Below are 22,393 nucleotides of genomic sequence, written 5' to 3'. Positions count from 1 at the left end.
GATATTAAAGCTAAAATGGACTTAATTAAACATAAAACGGGATCAATGGAAAAGGAAGAAATAGTACAAGAAATCAGAAGCATTAAACAGAATTATTGTGAGGCCTATAAACTGAGAATTAAAAGGGTTAATCAACGGATAAATGAAGAGGGACAGACTTGTTCTTGGCACTGAGGGTGAGAAAAAGATTATACAAGATTATAATGGAAAATCGTATTAAGAGAATGCACAAAAAGAAGTAAAACAATATTGAAAGAAACTACTTCAGATGTTTAAAGAAAAAACGAGGGGAATACAACAATGATGGAACTGACAGAAGCTTTAAAAAGCAGAATGTTTGAAAGGACATTTATTATTGCTTTCTCTTATCCAATAACATAGAAAAAGGAATAAACAGCTAGATATTTTGGGATATTGAATGAAAAGGGTGAACTCAAAATTATGCAAGCGCTGGAATAAAGTATAAATCTGAGATGTATAGTTAAAAATTGTATTTGATTGTAAATGTCTTAAGAGATTAGACTAAAATTTATACATGGTTGAATATAGTAACATATAGATTTTAAACTAGAGACATTTTTGTTGAAACATGTAGTGAAGAATCTGGTTAGAACTGTAACCTGGTTAGAACCGTAACTGATACTGTAACTGATACTGGTTAGAACTGTAACTTTTAAGAATTTGAAAAATTAAAAAGTACTTATGCAGGAGGAAGCTATTGAAAATTATGGAATGTGCAGAGATGAGTTAAATTGAGATTTGATATTAGAGTAAGAAGATAAGTAATTTTATATGACACGGGATTTGTTTTTATTAATGATTAGATGAGAAAATATAGTAATGTAATGGATTAGGAAATTTTATAATAGAAATTTGATATTAACTATTATATATATACACATATAATCGATAGATGAAAATGTATTACTAATCCTATTGAAAGTTAATTTTTTTTGTAATAAATGATTCTATAGATTAGCTATGAATGATTAATAATTGTTTATTGATAAGTATACAAGTATATTTTGAATAGATGATATGAGAATTTAAGATTATGAAAGGGGCACCAACAAGTTGGTAACTGGTTGACACACGGTATAAAATGGAAGATGCTTTTTTTATGCCTTTTTATGTTTTTGTTTGTTCATGTATGTTTTGTGTTTGTTGTAAAAATAAAAAAACATTTATAAAAAAAAAAAGAGAAAGAATGATTGAGGTTCAAATTGTAAAATAAATATAAGAAGGCAGGTTGAATGGGCTGAGAGAAAGGGGAAGACTGAGGAAGTTGTGGCTGGATAGATTTGATGTAATCCTCAGTAGGAAATAGATGAGACTTTTAAAAAAATAAAAGACAATGTATGACACCAAGTATGGATATGTTGAGTGCAAAAATAGTTCATTAAGATAGAAAGATACGGAGAAATATATTGAATATTGTTGATGTAAGCTAGATTTTGCTATACTGTATTTCTTTTTCTTATCTCATGCCTTTATTTATTTATTTTTTTGGCTTATTCCTTTTCCTCTCTTTGCATAACGTTAACTTACTCCAAAAGGTAATAGCTTAAACAGTATGTTGAACTGAATTGTTAATTTCCCAAACTAAATTCATTAGAATTTCTTATATTTCTGTTCTTCCCTAGTGACCTCTTTACTTCTATGTGCCTTACCTATATCAAGAAAAATGGAAGAAAGTAGTGGTAACTGGGTTGATTCACAAGGAGGCTTCAAATTACATCCAAAGGAGAGGCCAACTAAAGAACATGACAATGAGAAATTTAGAAGATGAGCAACGATACCTCTCTGACCTCTTTTCAGTTGTCCTTCGCTATTGCAGAAAGAGATATGGGATTTTTTTAAAAAAAGTCAGAGAATCATCTCTGTCATGTCATGCCTCCCACTGAAGACTTATTGTCAGAGCCCTTGGAGACAGACTGGACAAGGGGCTAGAGCCTATACAGCGAGCATAGAAGTAACTCCCGCTACCTGAGCGCCTACAGCCATAAATCCTGAGGCCAACAGCAACCATGGGTCAAAACCCAAAGTGGGCTGAAAGATACAAATGTACAAGACTGAGGAAAAGTGGTTGATTCACAAATCACTATGGTCCCTGAGTAGACCAACAGTCTCAATTGAGTCAATGCATCTGGTTTAGGGTGTAGGCTTGAAGCCTATGATATTAAACTGGTTTGTTGGAGATGACTGAGTACTGAAAAAACTGTCTTGAACTTTGTGTGTTCTGATGACTAGCTGCCAGAAAACTTGCCTTATTCCCTATGACTGAGTTTTTATACCTAGACCTGGTTTGTACGTGAACCTTATTTTCTCCTAAACTTTCTTGTCTGAGGAACACATCTGCTGACTTTAGGATGTTGATAGGCCTTGTTTCTATTGCAGTCCTAACCAATTCTCTTTGGATATAAAGGAAACTTGGCAACTCTCCAGAGGAAAAGGTCAATGTCACCACCATGATAGGTAATTTCCTGATTTACACTAAGAAAAGCAAATTTTAAAATGATCTCCAGCATAGATGCAAGAGTTGCCTATAGAAATCCATGGAAATTTCCAAGATACTGAGGTGTATCGAAAAAGAGCAAGAAATAGGTTTCTGCTCTTTCTAATTCAAGTCTTAAATATTGTTTAACATTAAAAAAAACCCTCTATGGATTTCAAAACAAAAAGAGAAAAAGAAGCACTGAATGTTGAAATGAATGAGTGAAGCCAAATAATTTGCAGACCACCAACCTCTACTTATTAGGACTAGCGTGTCTCTGCTTTCCTGTCAGGCCCAGCCTCTATTTCTGAAACACAGGGTGATTGTGAAGCAAAAGATCTGCATAACAAATGCTGTCATCAGCTTGATTTCTGTTGGCTCAGACTGGGCTGGAACTAGTTTCAAATTCTGATTCACTGAAATAAACTGACACAGGAAAAGGGCTATCATCTCAGTGAAATAAGCAAGAAATGAACTGGGGAAAACCATACCTTTCAGACAGATTATACCTTTCATGCTGACTTACTGGTATTTCTACATGTGAGATTTAAACAAAGAACAGAGTACTTTTAACAAAAACAGTGATCTTCTCTTTATGACTGAGAATCTAAAAAAAGAGAAGTACTGTCTTTTCTTCAGGATAAAACTTTGTTCTTTGACAATACAAAACATTAATCTGAGCACCTAGGTTCATGAATATGAAACTAGGCATTGCGGCTTTCTGCTTGTTGTGTTGCTGTTTTGAAGCCTTGCATGGTAAGTGAGACATCAAATTCTGTTGACAGTAGTTTCCTTTGGTTGAATTTAAAGACTCTATAAGAAATATTTAGAAGCAGAAATCCTGAAGGTATGATGAACAGACATTTGTACTGAGAACCAATGAACCACTCTCTAGCTATAGAAGCAAACTTAATTTTTTCCAGGTATCTGTTGATATTTCTTATGTCCCATTATTTACCTTACTAAAACTGTACCCACCAGTGTGTAGTATAGTAATGTCTTTGAACAGAGCTGTAAAAATGGTTTTTAACATTTTTAGAAACATTATATTATAAACTACTCCAGAAAATGACTACCAGTTTGTGAAGTGTGTTTTAGCAAGAGACAAATGCTTCTCAGTTGAAATTCCTCGTTTATGAAAGGCTAATCTTTATGTCCACTGGGGCAAGATTTCCAGCATATTGTTTGGTTGGTTTTCAAACTGTTTACTGTTTTCTGTTTCCATGTCTGTGCTTATATCATATAATGTTGGCTTATATTACTTTATCTCCTTTTATGATCCACTGATCATTCTGAAGTATTCTAATTACATGTGTGGAGGACCCTCATCAGGCCATTTTACATTGAATGAATTCTACACATGTCTAATTCAATTGATTTCAGTGAGATTTGCCCCCAGGGGAGTATATTTAGAGTACTGCTTTGGTATACTTAGACTATATTTTAATGATGATGGTTGTCCAAAAAATACAGCCTTTGTATTATCTCGTGGTGCTTCAGAACAATCAGTTGGAAGTCAGGAGAGGACAATGTATGATGTGCTACCATGTGAATAGAAGATTTATGGATGTTGCTTCTGCTCTACATGGTGGACTCTAATTTTGCTCCATGGAATATCACAGTTTATCCAGCTCCCCCAAAGGAGAGTGCTGAGGGATCATTGAGTTTTAGCCAGATATATAACTGCGTCATCTTATTTATAAGATTTACTCCATACCTTTAAATAACATAGGAACAGGGGAGCTTAAGAGAACGAGCAGACCAATCATTGTTTGTGCAGAAACTACAGCCAAGCGAAGAAAGGAGATGGAGATAGCTTGTCGCCTAGCTACAAAGAAAGCATTCAGCGCCTCTTCTCTCATCTCCAAACCCTGCACGTGAAAGAAATTCCTCCATTAATTCATTTCTACTGCCTATGTGCAGCAACCTGCTGGTCTTCCAGATGAGGTCATGCAAGAGTACATCATGCTTTTCAAATAACTTGGAATTGCATTTCCCAGAATTCCCAGTGCATAGTTATATTCTGGCTGACTTGGAATGTTGGGAGTTGACAGCTGTGGGCAGGCTAAAGAAGTGGCTTCGGGATTGCGATAGTTCTGTTACTTAGTTTAGGTTCATTTCCACAAGGCCCAGAAATCAATAAGAAACCAAATCTTCAGGTATTATATTATTTCTAACAACCAAATGTCTGTTAACATTTTAGATTTTTGTTGTTGTTATGTTTTAAACTATTCAGTCTTGGGAACAAGTCCTGCTGAATACAGAGACACATTCCATTTATATAGTATTATTATGTCAAAGCCCGTAAGAAGAGTCAAGCATCTTTTCACAGCGGCAGGAATTCTCACTTGCCATACAGTGAAAATAATCAATCTCCACAGTATATTAAAATTATGCAGAATTCTACCAATGGTTTTGTGGTTGCAATCCACAAAGGTGTTAGCACAATGGGTTTTAAATCAATGTAATTTAAATATAGTTCATGCTTTGTCATGGTCACACCCATTCCCCCAGATCACACACATTCACACCCCTATTCAATGGTCTTTTCCCTTTAAGTAGTTTCCAGATTCTTGCCAGTTTATTCCTCTTTGGAATTCAATGAGCCTTTTTTCTAAGACTGCATGGGGCTGCAGCTTTACCAGTTTTCCTCTGCTGCTTTGGGACAGCCCTGCGTTCAAAAACTAAGGGTCTACTTTAGACATGCTTGCCAGAGCCCTATGTTTTAAAGCATGGGCTGCAGCTGAAAGAGGTCAGGCTGCTGAAAAGACACCACTGGGAAAAGCATATGAGCACGGTTCTTCTTTTTAAGTTTTGGTCAGGTGCAACTTAATTTTTTAACTTTTTAGCTGCTGAATGTTAAAAACTTCCCTCTCTTGTTTTTTTCGGCTGTCCTTGCAGTTGCTTTTTTTCTCTCCTGAGGCTGGAAAGAAGCCCCATTTGGAGAAAAGTGACTGAGATAAGTTTGATGTAAAGGGAGTAGGAAGGGTGGGTGGGGGAGTTTACAAATTCCTTGACCATCTAATTCACCTCTTCCCCCATTTTTCAGTCGTTCATTCTTATCTGTAATAATGGCAAAAATTATAAAAATAAACAATGAATTAGAACAAATAATAATAAACACATAATAAACAATAAACAACAATAAACAATAAATAAATAATAAATAATAATAATAAACAAATAATAAACAAATAATAAAAATAAACAATGAATTAGAACAAATGCAAGACCTATATATGGATTCTTTGGGAAATACAGAATAAAAAAGAGGCCTCCAATAATTCATTTATGCTTCGCTGTTATAGTCGTGAATTTCTGATTGCAGATCCAATATTCTGCTTTTAATCAAATCAAGCAAAAGATAAGGGAATAAAGGTAAGGTAGATCAGAGAAAGAAGTAGTAGAAAAGAGCTAAGACTCATGTACCAGCTGAGTCGAGAGCTGGAGTATCCAGTTTCAGAAATTATTGTTTTCTAGTCTTGCTGTAGTCGAACTATTCCAGAACAGCATCCCCTTTGCCCTTAAGTTGTAGCCTGGTGCTTTCTCCATGTTGCTCTCTAACTTCCTTGGATTCCCAAAGTTTGAGAGGGAAAATCTGATCACTGCACTTGCTTCCATGCTACTTTCACCAAGATTTTTCTCCATAGCAGAAGCCTACAGTACATGCTGGGTACAACTCCACGTGCCTATGATTCTCAGTAGCCCATAAAGCAATGTGAGAGAGGAGCTAGGAAATTGTAGGATTGGATTTACACAGGCGGGATATACTGGAGGCAAACAGGGAGAGAAGTTTGTAATCCTCCTACTGCAGTCCCACTCACTGGCAACATGCCTTCACTGTGCATGTGCTCTGAGGGTGCTATTCCTAACCACAATGATGCCAAAATGATAATCTCATGGCATACAATGCACCCTTTTATACTTGTACTGCAGCATCTTGCAATGTTACATGCCCTTTCTCGCCCCCCCTGCACCGTGTGTTTTGATTCTAGTGCTGATCGTAACATGCACATCCTTGGTTGCAGTCAAAACTTAGAAAATTAAGTGTGTTATTTGCATTCAAAACATTAACAGAATTTATAATATAAACCTTGTTCAAAGAATTTGTGATATCCAAAACCGCAAGGGTACTTTGCAGTGACTGCTGCTAATTTATTTAAGCTATCGTGTTCCTTATTTTCTACTATGCAATTCAAATGTTTATGTAAACTGGTCTTTTATCTTAAAAAATAATCAAGTGCCACTGATTTACTATTTTTAGGTATTGACCGGTGTTCATCCTGTACAGCTTCCTGCACAGGTATTACTTGTTATATTTTTATGACATTAATTAAAGACATCATATCCAAATGAGTGTGACAAGCAAGAATTAACAAACGAGATCTGCAATTCTGCACAGCATTAGGCTGCCTAAATGCCATGGGAGTCAGCGGGATTTAAACTGTATGTTCCAGAGACTGCAGCAACAAACTTTGATCCCGTATATGGTTAACTGCTACTGGGTTGTGATTACTGTTTCAGGTCTGTTAATAAATGAACATCATAAAAAATATTTCTCCTGGTGTCTTGAGGTATATATAATTTCACCTGTCTTTTGCACCAGTCTCTGGGGGAAGTTGATTTGTGATCTACTGTTGATAATGATACTGAATTTGACTGATCTATGTTTTGAGGGTTGTGTAACATCTGTGTTGTCTCCCTGATATGGGTGTTTTTTTTTTTAAGTTTTTCTAAAATTATTGTTTGGCTGTTGTTTAATTTTGAATTTACTATATAGTTCTATGCCACCTAAAGTTGTTGTGGTGAGTGAGGCAGCCTATTCATTATTTTTAACAGAAATGTAATGAAAACTTAAATTATTAGTGATGCAGAATCGAGACTGCATCGTCCAGTAACAAACTGCTGATCTGGACTGGCACTGCAATGGTCCTGGGCCCTGCTATGCCTTATCTGGCTCTTATTTGCTTAACTGCTGTGATGTCACAGAGAGGCAAGGCTACCTTGGACAACTCAGCTACGGGCTTGCGAGGACTAATCGCAAATGCTGGAATTCTAAAGAAAAATGATCAACTTGCTTTTGAAGAAGATCAAAAGCACGAGGACTATCAGCAAGCTAGGATAATTATCTGATAATCAGTTCAGCCATTTTGGACACATGGAAAAATGTTTGCCAAACAAGTATCCTGTATTGGAATGAGTGTGATTGCATGGACTATAAATTATTATGAGCTGTTTATACTATATAATTATATAGATAATCGTGGGATTAAATAGTATATGAGGCAGGATATCTAAAAAAAGCCTTAGTCGGTTTCCTTCTTTTATCTTTATTTTTCCTCTACATATTTCTTGGTTAAAGAAACAGACAACTGCTTACTTCCCATAGCAATCTTTTCTTGTTGCTTGTTGCTTGTTAACCATTTCCTTCTTTCTGCAGAGAATGATACTCAGCTCTCAGATGAATTTCCAAGAGAAATCTTTACCTTGAATTGTCCTTTTCCCAGCACCGTGAAAGGTTTCCGCATGAAACTGTTTAAGGGGCAGAGCTATCAAGAAGTCTGTTCTGTTTATATAGACAATGGAAAGAACAATTCTAAAAGAACAAATGAATTCTGTGAACCAGTCCTTTCAGATGAAAAAGTATCTTTCACTGTCAGCAAATTAAAAAGCAAGGATAGTGATACTTACATCTGCTGCCTAGAAGTTCTTACTCCAGTCTATCGTTGTTGCAAAGCGAATGAAAAGCACCTCTATGTTCAAGGTAAGTTGTCATTTTTTGAGAACACAGTTAAATAAATCTAGCAAAGTATGATTTAAAGGACCAATTCCTTTTGTCAAATCATTCCTACTTGTCATGGTGTTTCACCTGATTTCAGAGAACACATTTTTCTTCTTTGATGTCCATTGTAAAGACACTGAATTCTGGGAAAATGCCAGCAGCTTGTTGGGAAAATGTGGTCCTCTTCTCAAGTAGCATAAATAGCCTTTCTGAAAAGAGACATGTATCATAAATGTATACAGGAACAATACTCATGACATCACCTTTTAGGAGAAGCCCAAGTTCCATAAATCCTACCAGGTCCATGTAGATTTTAAAAAAAAATCTTTTGAGAGCCATTGCTTCATCATTATTCCACACATGTCTTCACTTCCACCCTAATAAAATTGCAGTTAGTTTTTAGTGTCCCAGGACTACTGGAGATCAAAGAGTAGTAAGATGGAAGATGCAGCTGGGCAAAGCGATGAAAAAGCAGAGTTCTTTTTTTCTAAGGTCTCCACAAATACATATGCATGCCTTGATGACCTGCATATTTAAATATAACCCCACAATTATAGCCCCATAGATTCTCCCATCCACCAATATTTTATCCCCTCACATGCAATGCTTTGACAGTGAAGTCATTTCCCATGCGCAACGGTAATCACTATGGGAAGGCAATCAAATATATGGTCCTTCAGGCCACGTTCTACACCTGGATTAGCAGAACGGCTGACCAGATTTTCCTTGCGGTTGATGGATTCTACTTGTATTCTAGTTATTCCTGATGGCCATGTTTGAAATTTTGTAGATTTTTTTAAAATGATAGATTTTAAATGTACTTTTAATTGCAGTTTTATTGCATTTCAATCAAACTACTTTATTATTATAAGATTATAGCAACCAGATGGCTGAAAAGCAGAATATACATGCAAGGTATGGAATGCATTCTTTGAGGAGTGCCAGATACCACAGATTATTTATACATCATACTCTTTATCTTAAAACAACAACAGCGTCTTATTTTTTAAAAGGAATTTTTCCCGTGAAAAAATGAACAAGCTTGTTTCTTAACTATACAGATACATAATTATAGAGAGATTCATTCTGGCAGCATCTACTTATTATTAGCATTTTCCTGCTGGGTACATAAAGTAAGCGAGAAAAGTTTTATCTGGTTAACTTTTTGGGCTTGCTATTCTTAAGGTCAGGGATCCAGAGCCAGAATATGCATCTCTGAATAGAATGTATCTATACATTAAGTGATAAAGAAAAGGGTAGGGGAAGCATTTTGTGAATTTAGTTATCAGGCCCAAGCTTGAAAAGCTCCACATATCTATAAGATGTGCATAGAGGGGAAAATTCCATCAGGTGCATCTTTTCTCATCATTTAAATGCTTTCTGGGAAAGGCCACTATTGATAAAGTCCTCATTTTTGTATGATTCTTATGAAGATAATGATTCTTATTAGAGATTGATCTGGGGACTTTCTGGAAGCCATGGAACCCAAAAGAAAATGGGAGGATGAAAGACTGAATTGCTGGCAGAGAGTTATAAAAGCTGCATGTGAAACTCCAAGGAGGCACTTAACTAACCATTTTTTTAAAAAAAAGTCAAATTATGTACATCTAAACCTAGACTAAATGGCATCATGATAATAATTTTGGTCCAGGTACTGAATTTACCAGTAGGGTAGTAGTTTTGGACTAGGAACAGGGAGAGCCAGGCTCAAGTCTCTCCTCAACCATGAAAGATCCTTGTTGATTTTGGGCCAGTCACTCACTCTCTCAGCCAGGGTTGTTGTGAGGTCAGTTGTTAGGAGGGGGTTCTATGTATTCTGTTTTGAGCTGCTCAACGAATGGTGGGAAAGAAATCCAACAAACAAAACTGATCTACTGTTGAAGATGGAAAAATAGCAGACCAGGGGTTCTTCTAGTCAAACTTCATTTCTGAGACACAGGGACAGGATGGTTGGCAGCTTTGCTAATTTCTCTTGGCTTCATCCCTTCCCTCTGCCTGTGTCTATAATCTTACGTCAAGAGTATTTATGGATATAGCTGATCATCAGTCAGTTAAAAAAGAAAATTGGCCAAGTCTTTGGGCCATACTACACAATTCACAATGGTGGTTGTTAGTCTCAATAAATACTGATTTGATCCTGTCTCAGATTCAGAAGCATCTTGCTGGTTATCGGAACTCACATCATGGATACTTATTGGACTGACGGTTTTTTTCTTTCTTGCCTGCATCTTTTCTTCAATAAGCTGCTGTTTTAGAAGTAAGGTAAGTGATTTCCACAGCCTTCTTCAAGTCCGGTTTCTGCCAAAGACATAGTAGCGTAGCTTTCATTTTGTGAGATTTAGAGGCATACTGTGTCAGCATGTGGAATGGAAACCACTTTGATGAATAAATCTAAGCCATTTATTTACTATTGGAATTCAGTCACAAGTGACAGCAGTTTACTTTTAATTTGTATAAGATGGAGTTGTTTATTGATTTAGTGGCCTGAAGCTTTAGAACTAGGGGGAAGGAAGAGAGAATGCTGTGAACATCAGCAGAAATATCTGAGAAAGCAATTCCTCTGATTGCTGGCTGCAGAAGGATTAACCAATAATGGTGGGCCCAGCCGAGCTCTGAAGTCACTTGGTAAGCATCCAGCAGAAAGTGAACAGGGGTGATGATCCTTTTTTTTTTTTACCCTGGATTTGCCATTATTTCACTTTTGCATGGTTTTGGTCATCCCAAAAAATAAAAGTTAAGAGCGTTCATCAAAATTATTAATCTGAAATCCACACCTTTTCCTTTTCATTCCCAGGTTTGCCAACGTGCCAACACTGAATACATGGCCATGGCAGCGGTGAAACCTAGAGAAAAAATGCAACATCCAGAAATAATACCTAAGGTGGGTTCAGTTGAGCAGTGGGGCCAAACTTGACGTTGGACTTAATTCACTGTCAAAGGCCTGGTTTACTCTCCTTGTCCTTCTCTTCTGAACATTGGCTTCATCAGAAAAGATCAGAAAACAAGTAACTACCCTGAATGATAGCAGAGGAGCAACCCACCACAACACCTCCATGCCATCAAGGTTCTTCTCCACTTGTCAATTTTGCATCCCTCCATAGTTCTAGAAACTAGCACTGCCTTGCCCAGTGTTATTTCTTGTATGAATCAAAGGTTCAAGGATTAATGGAAAGCTGGAATATTGTATCAGGACAATCCTTTTTTTTTTAATTAAAAAAAATCTTGTAACATTCAGACTTTTGGTTTTCTGTATGAATTCCTGGATAAGTCAGAGGGAGCATAAGGTGTAAGAAATTTCCACTCCTTTTCAATATTGAGGTTTGGCCTCAGATTTCTCTGCTGACATTGGGCAGTGATTGGTGCCCAGGAAGAAAGTAAATCAGGTTACTGTTGTGTTTGTCCTACCTATTCTTCATAGATTAAACAACCAGAATATATTTCTCAGTCATAAATGGTTGTAACTCCATTACAATTGGGCTATTAAGCTTTTAGGCAGATTTCCTTTTTTGATTTTGCTTTAACTAGCAACTAAGACAATCTACTTCAGTGAAGTACCAATAGAATAGCTGCAATTGCTATTATTTGTTACATACATAATTAAAACAATGCAATATGACTTCCCCTTTGCATCCTTTTCAGCCTGTTAACCAGCAGTAGATTAACTAAACTTTCACTGTGTAGCTTCATGAAAACTAATATGATAATCTAGTTGCAGCAGATAACTTGTATTTAATAAACAAATGTTTTGGGCCAAACTTGAGGATGAAATATCTAATCCAGTGAATGCTGTGCAAATTTCTTATCTTGTGGTGGGTCCAATCTATAACTCATATAGTAGAAATTTGGCAAATTTCTTTCTAAACTTTTGCACTGGGAAAAAAAAATTGCCAGACAAAATGTGGGTAATGATCATAGCAATATCTTATATTAAAGCTTATATTTATGCTCACCATTTATGTGTTTGTTCATCTGATATTATAAATTATATACTATCTGTGTTATAACCTGTATTGAAAGTTTGAAATTCATTTCCCATAATATAAGCTAATAAATGGCATTGAGAGCCAGTTTGGTGCAGTGGTTAAGGCTAGAAACACGGGAGACCATGAATTCTAGTCCCGCCTTAGGTACAAAGCCAGCTGGGTGTCCTTGGACCAGTCATTCTCTCTCAGCTGTCCATGCAGTCGCCAGGAGTCAACGCTGACTTGAAGGCACAAAAGTAAATAAATACATAAATAAATAGTGGTATTGAATTACATATTTGAAAAGCAGAGATGCAGATCTCCAACCAGTTGTGAAAAAACTTGGGCTAATGGAATGGTGATCGAGATTTTACTGCTAGTAATATATATATATACACACACACACACACACACACACACATACATACATGTCCTGATTCTACCCTGCTGTCTGTTTTCAGTGTGAAGAGACTGTAGTTGTGTAACAGCAGGAGAAGAAAAATATCCTAGAAGGGTTGTGGGTTTTTAAAATGAACTAGTTGCGTTACAGTTGCAGTTCCTTCAGAATTTTCTTGAAGCCCAAGATTTGACAGTGATCATGTGCAGTCAATAACACGCCCTATACTGTTCAATCTTTTTTTTTCTTTTCTTATCTAAATATCGAAAAAAAGCAAAAAGAAATAAGAAACCTAATAATTTCCTGCCCACTAATCCTTTTTCTCCTGAGAATTGAGAAATTAATCCTTGGCTGCCCCAGTTACTCTGCATCCTCCTGTTTTTTCATTCCCACCTCTCTGCCTTCTAAACCATTGTCTGGGGAATTTAAAGGAGGCTCTGCTTCTCCAGTTGCAGGTAAACTCTGTTTCTCCTCACTCCTCCCAGGAAGTTAAAACATCTCAGATTTGAAATATATTTTACCTGGCAGTATGTAGGAGCTGAAGAACGATGAAAAACAAAACAAAACATGGGAAAATGGTATATTAAGAGAGAACAGTGGCAGAATAACACACTGCAGAGTGTCATATGAATCAAGATGGAGAGGTCACAGTACCGAAATAAAACAGTGTAAAGTTTATCAAGCATTAAAATGATGTCTGAGGTTTTTTTTCTTCCTAGCATGTTCCCACAGGTGCAAGGTCTGCTTTCTTCAAATCAACCAAATGTTAATTTATTGGTTGCAACAGGAATTGACTGACTGGCTTGTCACCCAAACCTGATGTCATGGGCTGAGAGAGAGTGACTCGCCCAAAGTCACCCAGCCAGCTTTCATGCCTAAAGTGGGACTAGAACTCCTGGTCTCCTGGTTTCTAGCCTGGTGCCTTCACCACTAGACCAAACTGTCTCTCATTAAAATGACATCTGAGTGAGCTATGAAATTACAGTAACCAACCAAGCCCATTAAAAGGCCTATCTCAGTGTTGCCCAAACTTGGCCACTTTAAGATGAGTTGAAGTCCACTCATCTTAAAGTGGCCAAGTTTGGACAACACTGGCCTATCTGAAAGGAGCTCAGCTGTAAGCCCAACACAGAGCTGGGCACACATACAGTTGTATCTTATATCTTTACTAAGAACTTATTATGAAGTTGTAAATAAATGAAGATTTGGTTTAAAAGGGAAGCTTGTGGAGCATGTTATTGAGAGTTACTGTCTGCAGGTAGAGCTGCACCATCCTGAGCAAGAAACTGAGAGTCCTACTATGCAGCACAGATGATAATTCTCTAAGAGGCAGGATGGAACATAGGACAAGAAAAAGTAGTAGAGATGGGTGAAGTACGCTCTTTCTAACCTTTTATCCCTTTTAAATGGACGCATTCAGAAGTCCTTTCTGCTGTTTTTACATTAATTTGCAACCTTAAACCATAAATCATGATACTTTCCCACAACATTTATTTCCTCATAAGAAGAACCACATCACAACATTTGGAAGCACACAAAATCTGAAGAATAACCATGTTCTGAGCTGCACATAAGTAAGGGAGAGTGAGCTACAAAGATGTCAGTTTGTATCAGAATTCCCAGAGGTCAAATTCCGTATTTCTGTGATTTCAAAGAGGGTTGGTTAGCTGCTGCCCTGGGCAATGAAATCCCTCTGAAGAGTGGGATATAAGTCTCCTCATCAACAGAAAACCAACAATATCTGGCTGCCATTTTGACGTAGAACACAACAGTAGCCAATTTGTTCCAAGAGCTGCTGCCTGTCTGCAAGTGTATACCAAACTTCTTCCTGGGATTATCATGTCTGAATCCAGAAGGTCATCAAGAGCAACTCTATCGTTCCTTCTCCTTCTTTTCTCTCCTTTTTATCTAAGGTTGCTAGGAGAGTCACGATTTACACATTGGTGTTTGCTGCTCTTATTTTTCTGATAAGCGTGCAAGTTGATGCATATACACTGAATTTTGGGGTGCTGCCCTAAACCAACTATCACAGGGTGAGGGAGATAGTTCTCTCAGAGGGTGGATGCCAGAAGACAACCTGTAGTGGCAAACTCTGGGAGGAGAAAGCTATGTATATTACTTAGCCTACTCTGCCATAAGCTAGCTTGATATCTTCAGTTATAGTCAGCTTCAGCCATTGCTGAAGCAAGATTCCATTCCTAGTCCAAGCTTCTAGAATTGGAAAGGTAGCACTAACTTATTTTTTCCCCTCAGGCAGTGAAATAGCTATGGCCATCCCTGTATAATTTCATGGCCACCCCCACCCCACCCCACCCTTTCCCCTTAAGTCTCTTTTCTGAGCTAGAAACTTAAACATGTGCTGTGCAACAAGCCTTCACAGAAATGGTCCTATGGAAAAAGTACTTCTTCAATAGATAAAGGAGGTCTAAATCTGCTATCACTAGAATTGGCAGGGACTGGTAGCTATGTCAGTGTTCTTCAACCTTGGCAACTTCAAGATGCGTGGACTTCAACTCCCAGAATTCCCCAGCCAACCCATGCTGGCTGGGAAATTCTGAGAGTTGAAGTCCACGCACCTTGAAGTTGCCAAGGTTGAAGAACACTGAGCTATGTGACTATAAGGTTGAAGAAAATGATGGGAAAAGCTACTGTCCCAATGAAGCATCAAGGTCCAAGACACAAGATATGGGAGCAATCGTATGGCTGATGGCTTTGGCATTCTTTCCACTTCTGAGTTCCCTTACAGCTCTTGGTTGCCTTCTTTAGTTACTCTCCATTATCTTTCAGAGCACATTTTCCTCCCAAGACAAGACACAAACATCCACAAGCATAGGGAGCAGTTAACAATTTGCAGTAAGATAATTTATAAAATGCAGGTTAAAATAAGAATGTTTTTTCTTGACATTCTAAAAAGCAAAGAGGGACATAACCATATATCCTGGAAGAGGAAAATCCACAGAAATTAGGTCAGTAGCAAAGATATTCAGTCTAGTAGATTTCCCGGCAGGGCAGAGAAGATGGCTTCAGCTTGATCAAGTCCATATTGGTGCAGATGAGTTTTTAGATAACCTGGTCCCAAAGCACTTATGTCTGCATGTTAACCTGTCTTAGCAAAAGAATTCTTACCTCCCTTCACTTTCTGTTGGTGCCATCTAGGTTCCAGTCCAAACCTATCTCAGTTTCCTGATGGGTTGAATCAGAGATCACATTTCTCTTCTATGATTACAATTCAGTCCCCATGGGCACAGGAAAAGATCAGTCCATTTTCAGAGTAAAATAAATGACACAGGTCAGCACTTTATTTATATTTAAAGAGTCGATGTGGATATTGCGTGGGGGGAGTGATAAAGCTTCATCTAAATTAGTATCTCCATATTATTTAGCTCTTCAGCAAGTAAGTTCTCATTTGGCTGGAGATCAACTTTTAATAAGAGATAAATCATTCTAACAATCAAGAAGGAAGCTTTAAATTGCAGCAAACATTAATCCCACTGGCAGTTCTTAACACACACACATGCACATAGGCACACACACACAGACACACATAACTGACAGTCCTGAAATATTGAAAAAGATTCATTATGTAAATCCAGCTTCAGTTTTATGATGGCCTTTTTTAAAGCAAAACATGCAGCACCTTCAACTGCAGATTTTAAATCAGACTGCCTCTTTGGCCTGTGATCTACATGGTTTCACTTTATCATCATTCAGCAGAGATTATTTTCTCCCCTTTACCCCTTACTATTTACTGCTGGTATTCTTTACCTATATATCTCAGTTTCAGGTGTTCAGTCACATTACGTACAATTTTCAATAGTTATTTATAATAATTGTGTGTGGTATCACCTCATCATGGAGAATGATAGCACATAGGATTTTTCTTTCTTTCTCCATTTCTCTCTTTCTCATAACTCTGACCTCATTAATTTAGCTAGAGGGGAGAGTTGTTTTTCAAATAATGCTTAAGACTCAGTGTGATGGAAATACATGATCAGGGATGGGTTGTTTAACATTGTATTTTCTGCTTGGAAAATGCTACCACTGGGTGACATTTCCCAGCAATGGCTCATTGTTTAACACCACCTACAGGACTAATGAACATTAGTCACTCTGCTTGTGGTGCTCACTGAGAGTTTCATTGTATTTTTCCCAGACATCTGTATTTTTTGATCTACTTGCCATACATAGCACATTCTACTTTTTATACTTCAGTTCAACTCATGCTGAGGTAGTTTCTGCAAAATCACAGGTTCTGGTTGTGATGGAGCAGTCCAGCAAATTAACAAACAAAGAAAAACTGAATAAGCTTTCAGCAGCCCTCTCAAAATTTAGAAATAAATTTCTTCACGGAGTTGGGACAGCACAGGGGCTATGAACCAAAAGATTACAGCCAAATTCTCCTTCCCCCTGCCCATGAAATTCTACATCTGCTCTGGGTAGTTGGAGAATCCTGTAGAGCACCTCCAAAGTCTGCACTGAAGGAAAGGGAAAGGAAGTATTACCATGCAAGTGGAAAATTGCATAAATCTGAATTATTAAGTTAGAATATTCAAGCTCACCCTTGCCAAGAACCCAACCACCTTCTTTCAGCCTCAGCCTCCTCCTGTGCCAGATGAAGGATAATACTAACTTGTTCTACTTGGCTTTTGGAAGGATTACATTGATGTGATGCATATGAAGTGCTCTGAACCCTTGAACCCACTAATCCATGGTGATGACACTTATGAAGATAATTTTTGCAGCACAGAGTTTTCCTTGAGAGTAAAACGAAACTTCAACTGCTTTGTTCCAATGGGATGGACTATAGAAATTCAACTGTTGCAGATGAGCTTACAACAGAATACAATTCTGGTTGTGTTCACCTGTAGGAGACTGACTGTCCCTTCCTTCCTTCCTTCCTTCCTTCCTTCCTTCCTTCCTTCCTTCCTTCCTTCCTTCCTTCCTTCCTTCCTTCCTTCCTTCCTTTTTTTTCCAGCTTATTTTGATGCTGACTCTCACCAAATGACATAAGTGCCATTAGAAGGAGGCAGAGCTACCATGAGTGTGAAGGAAACAGTAGCCATTATGAACCAGCCTTCAGTTCCTATCTCCTTAAAATGTCCCTCCCCCATCCAAAATCTTATTGGAGTATTCTGCTAATCTCCTATCCTATCAATTTGCAAATGTTTGAAAGTTATTTATTTAGGTTTATAATTCTCTTCATCTCAAAGATCCAAAGCAGGACCCAACAATCTCCATGTTGACAAGATCAGTCAGAATAAGCATTCCTTTAATTTAATGTTTCTCAGATCAATCTTGAATCCCAAAGTCCAGGTCAAACAGGTGTACATTAAGACTTCTAAAATAAGTTTGGCTTGGATGGTATGTATATGTGCATGTATGCTTGGCAACCTGATCGTAATGGGTAAACTAGCATAATTCTCTGCATATGCATGGCTAAAATTGAGAAGAATGGTAGATACGTGTTTCACGATGCCTACAATGTTTCATTCTCTTAGCTTCTTAGCCCTTTCAGGATTGGTTATGACAGATGCCATCTGCAAATATGGCTGTATGAATACAAACAAAATGGTCAAGATCAGAAAAATATGATTTTCTCCTCTTTAAGTCCTTCTTTTGCCATTGCATAAAGGTATCTGCTCTTCCGAGTGATGGACCATATGTTTGCTTTCAGCTATTCTGAATGTTATAAAAATGGAGACTAGCTTCATCTGTGTGGTCCTTCTGCGTTTAGTTGGCCCTGGCACTTGTCCCACGAGCTTGGATGCTGATGATGGGTCTGGACAAGAAATTAGATATTATTACCCACAGTGCATTTTTCCACAGAGACAGACAGCTTTTAGAATTAAAATCTATAACCTCAGCAAACCTAATCTTCAGAAATGCAATTAGGTCAGGTTAGAATTTTCATGAAGACTGACAGATTGATGCTATATTGAAAGTACTAAACTCAATATTAACAAGATAAAATTAATAGTTTTGAAATGAGTGATTAACCACACTGCTTCCTAGAACTGGAACCACAGGAAAAAAATCTATATCCTTCAGAGCTGAAAATATGAAATGCATACAGTGCAGAGATTTGACCTGTGACTCATTTTGCTAACAACAAAAATATGTCTTCTAACCAGGTGACTGCCTTCTAGATTTGGTTGGCCTACAACTTCTGTTTGGCTACAACAACATATCTGGTGGGCATCAAGTCGTGAGAGGCGTGGTCTAGCAGACACCCATGGCTGCCTGCATGAGAGGGACACCTGAGGTTTTCCAACTTTCTGATTCTGGTATGAACTGGCCTTAACCTGCCACTGCGGGACGGAAGTAAGGATAGGACAGTGACTATCCTTCAACTTCTGTACTCTGCAGGTTGCCGCACAGTTTTTAGCTTGAACAGACAAACAGAACCTCCTTAAAAGTGCATGTTTTAGGATGAAATAGATAAGTGCTTTGAAATTACAAATGTATGGAAATGAATATTCTAAAACAAAATGTGTTAAAACAATATGCACTTGAACATTCATTTTTGTAATGATTGGTAAATCATGGTGGAAATGCACAGGAAGGACCTTGTCCATAGGTACACATGGTAGTGAAACTGACAGGAAAAAGACTGAACCCTCCACCTCATGCAGGATGTTGAAAACCCATCCCACCTTTGGTCAGTGTTCTAATGCTAAATATAACAAAACTGGTCTGAGATTCGGTCTGCAGAAGCCCTTTTCAACATTTGCCCATGCTCAGGAGCCATCACGTCACATACAGAGGAGAAGGGTGAGAGGGGGGATCAGGCTTTTGGTAGTCAAAAGCAAGATTTCCACTGAGCCCTTTTTAGAACCAGATTTATTGACAGGGTAAGGAGGACTAGTACAGAAATGTCAACAACTGGATCACTTCATTTTAGAATCCAGTTTATCTTTCAGCTCGTTGGGGTACAGTCTTCTTTAGTTTCTTTCCACCACCCCGTCTCTGGGCTGACAGACTGCCTGTTTTTTCCCAGACAACTGAGAACCGTGCAAGGATCTTTCCCAACCCTCTGTTGTATCTTGATTAGGCTGAGAACAGACTACTGCAGTCTGGCTAAGTTCTTTCCCCAACTGTGGGCACTGACTTTGGAAGACAACTTCTCTGCCCTTGCCTGGGCTTTGATCTTAGCACCTTCATGCTGATTCAGTTGACTTTACTTGCCTCAGTCCAAGCTCAAATCCAACATCATCCTTTGGCTTCCTCATCTGATAGCAACTTCCCAAAATAATGGAATTCACCTGTACATTCTGTTCAGAAAAAGAGAAGAAAATTGCGGCAGCCAATTTTGCAACAACGATGAGAAGGAGCTATAAATCACATGAAAGTGGTGCTCTAGACTTCTGTTGAAAAAAAAAAAAAGAAAATTAGAAGGAAACTTAAACCCACCTTAACTCTCTGGTATAAGAGAAAGGGAGGGGAAATGCTTTCAGGCTTTCAAGATTCTGTTCCGAAAGCCTATTTCAGTAGAGTTCTGGTATTTCTTGTGGAATCTGTTTCCTCATCTGACCTATCTCAAGGGGGTGATATTCTGCCATGTGAAGGAGCATTCAGGTTATTCAACAGTATGCTCTTCTTACTGGTTTGAAAGAGAAAGCTGCAAGGATAGAATCAGGGAAGGTAACTCTAAATAAAGCAGGATTTACTCCTGAGTAAACAGGTGTGGATTTCAACTGCCAATGAGGCAGCTTTTATAAAAAAGTCACCAATGAAGAACATGGCACAGTTCATTTTTGCTTTGGTTCTTATCTCTATCACGGCCAATTCTTACAGCCTCTGACTTCCTGTTCTGCAGTACAGTAATAGCCTACCTTGCATTGGTTGCTCACATACTGTTAATGATTTTGAACTTTCATAAGTGGCCTGTGCAATGAGGATCACGGTCGTGGTGTTTTCCTTGCCATGCAGAATCCTCCCTCAGTGGTAGATAAATGTGAACTAGAGTCATAGGCTAGCTCAGTGGCACAACCACGATTTGAACGAGAAGCACTCTGTTTGCCCTAGATTTCTTACTGTAACACATTCACCATTAGAGAAGACACCTGTGGATGGTATTCTCCAAAGGAAGTACCTGTTTATCTCTCATCTCTCTTTTCAATGACTCAGTCAAGGTGGTATGATTCAAAGCGGGCCCCAATTGCTGGATCAGTCTTGATGACAACTAATAGCGTTTTCTTGTCTTTCATTTCATTTCCTTTCAGTTGGCCCATGTTTCTAATTTAAGTCATTCTGAAAAAAGTGTTTTGCAGCTCAACAGGAAAATGTGGTATCAAGATTGTAGGAGGCAAGGTGGAAATCATAAGGTACGTTTCATCAGTGCGTGTTGTTTACCTAAAATGTCAAGGAACCATGAAATGATAGCTAGGAATAAAATGGGATGTGATACAAAGTTTGTGGTGCAGCATACATTGCAGCGCTGAATAGGAATATCTTTCTTCTCAAAACCCATTGCAAAGACTCCTGAGACCATTTTGTTTTTAAAGCAGTACCCTAAAGTAAATATGGAACAAGAAGCTAATGGAAAAGACCATGGGTGGAATCTATTCTGAGAAAGAATGAAAAAAAAAAACTATAAGAAAAAGGAACCAGAATTAATGCACATGTTCATATATATTCCAAAACATACTTGTGAGATCATCATACACCTCTGAATATTGCTAAGGAAATGCAACAGGCGGAGCAGGGAGAGGTAAAAAAAATTCAGATAAAGGAGATAGCAAATAAAAAAATGTCCAGCTCCTTATGGCAATTATTCTTAAAAAATTAAGAATATACTTTTTGTCAAAAGCTTGACTTTAAATATTTGTGGTGCTAAATCTAGCTTAATAGGGATCTCATAACATTGTTTAATATGGATCTTTGGTGTATGATTCTGGTATAGCTTTTGGGAAGATTTCCCAACAATCTGATGAAATTTGAGGTAAAAGATGGTAACTTTCCTTGCCATTTCCTTTGCTTTATGACTGAACAGGGATTCAGGCCTCATCTTTACCCTCCTAGCTCAGACCTCACTGCGGCAACTCTTTTGCTTCTAATAAAACTAAGGTGCAGCTAAACTGGATGTTAACTGCATAAATGTATACATGCAATTAATGTGTATGCTGTTAATTATGTTAATAATATGTAACATTAATATAAATAATAGCAGCAGAGAGCTCTGAGCAACCTCAGGACTGTGAGGTCACTGTGAAAAGCTGATTTTTTGCCCTTTTTACACAAATAAGCAAACCAGGTTCGATCTGTATTTGTTTTTCAAGGGATGTGTTTAGCCGAAACCTCTCTTGAAATACAAATAGTAACTTCTGAGGGAATTTTGTCAAGAAGCAAAATCATTCTTAGTCTCTATAATAACAAGGGTGATCCATTTTTTCTGTCACATTTGCACACTGAAGTTCACATGTGATTTGGGCTAAGCCCAACATTTTCACAATAAACTCAGTTTGGTTCCTGAACAACCAGCATGCTTCCTTCTCCTATTCTGGAGACTAAAATGCCAGGTAATAACAAGTCAACAAATAATCTAAAATTGTCACTTCCATATAATAAAAAAAAGATAAACTGCATGATTTTAAAATTAAAGAACAAAAGAGAAGGCAAAAGGAATTCCATATTTACATACCCATTTTCTTTGGATAACATATAGCAGCAATTTTATTCTCACAACATTCCGTGAAGTTGGGTGGACAGAGAAAAAGAGACCAGCACCTAGAATGAGAGATCATCATTCAGTGAGTTTT

At 37.7% G+C, this 22,393-nt stretch overlaps 1 protein-coding gene across 1 annotated transcript; it reads left to right on the top strand.

Moving 5' to 3' along the window:
* The first annotated feature begins 2,968 nt into the window (after nucleotides 1-2,968).
* Nucleotides 2,969-11,917, top strand: ICOS (inducible T cell costimulator). The gene is made up of 5 exons (XM_025167072.2): nucleotides 2,969-3,250; nucleotides 6,759-6,797; nucleotides 7,935-8,258; nucleotides 10,423-10,538; nucleotides 11,071-11,917. Exons 1-5 carry the CDS (start codon nucleotides 3,187-3,189, stop codon nucleotides 11,188-11,190), a joined length of 663 nt encoding a protein of 220 aa, XP_025022840.1. The 5' UTR covers nucleotides 2,969-3,186; the 3' UTR covers nucleotides 11,191-11,917.
* The last annotated feature ends 10,476 nt before the right edge of the window (nucleotides 11,918-22,393 follow it).

This window comes from Python bivittatus, unplaced genomic scaffold, assembly GCF_059951505.1.
Source record: "Python bivittatus isolate LINGU-HERP-01145 unplaced genomic scaffold, Pbiv_v1 ctg000200_np1212, whole genome shotgun sequence".
NCBI lineage: Eukaryota > Metazoa > Chordata > Lepidosauria > Squamata > Pythonidae > Python > Python bivittatus.
Note: the sequence above shows the minus strand (reverse complement) of the source record. Positions and strands in the feature narration are given on the sequence as shown.

Excerpts from the sequence above, each read along its gene's own strand:
- ICOS (XM_025167072.2), top strand. The coding sequence starts at position 3,187 with ATGAATATGAAACTAGGCATTGCGGCTTTCTGCTTGTTGTGTTGCTGT. Across the intron at positions 6,798-7,934 it reads CTGTACAGCTTCCTGCACAG|AGAATGATACTCAGCTCTCA; the intron begins GTATTACTTGTT and ends TTCTTTCTGCAG. Across the intron at positions 10,539-11,070 it reads GCTGCTGTTTTAGAAGTAAG|GTTTGCCAACGTGCCAACAC; the intron begins GTAAGTGATTTC and ends TTTCATTCCCAG.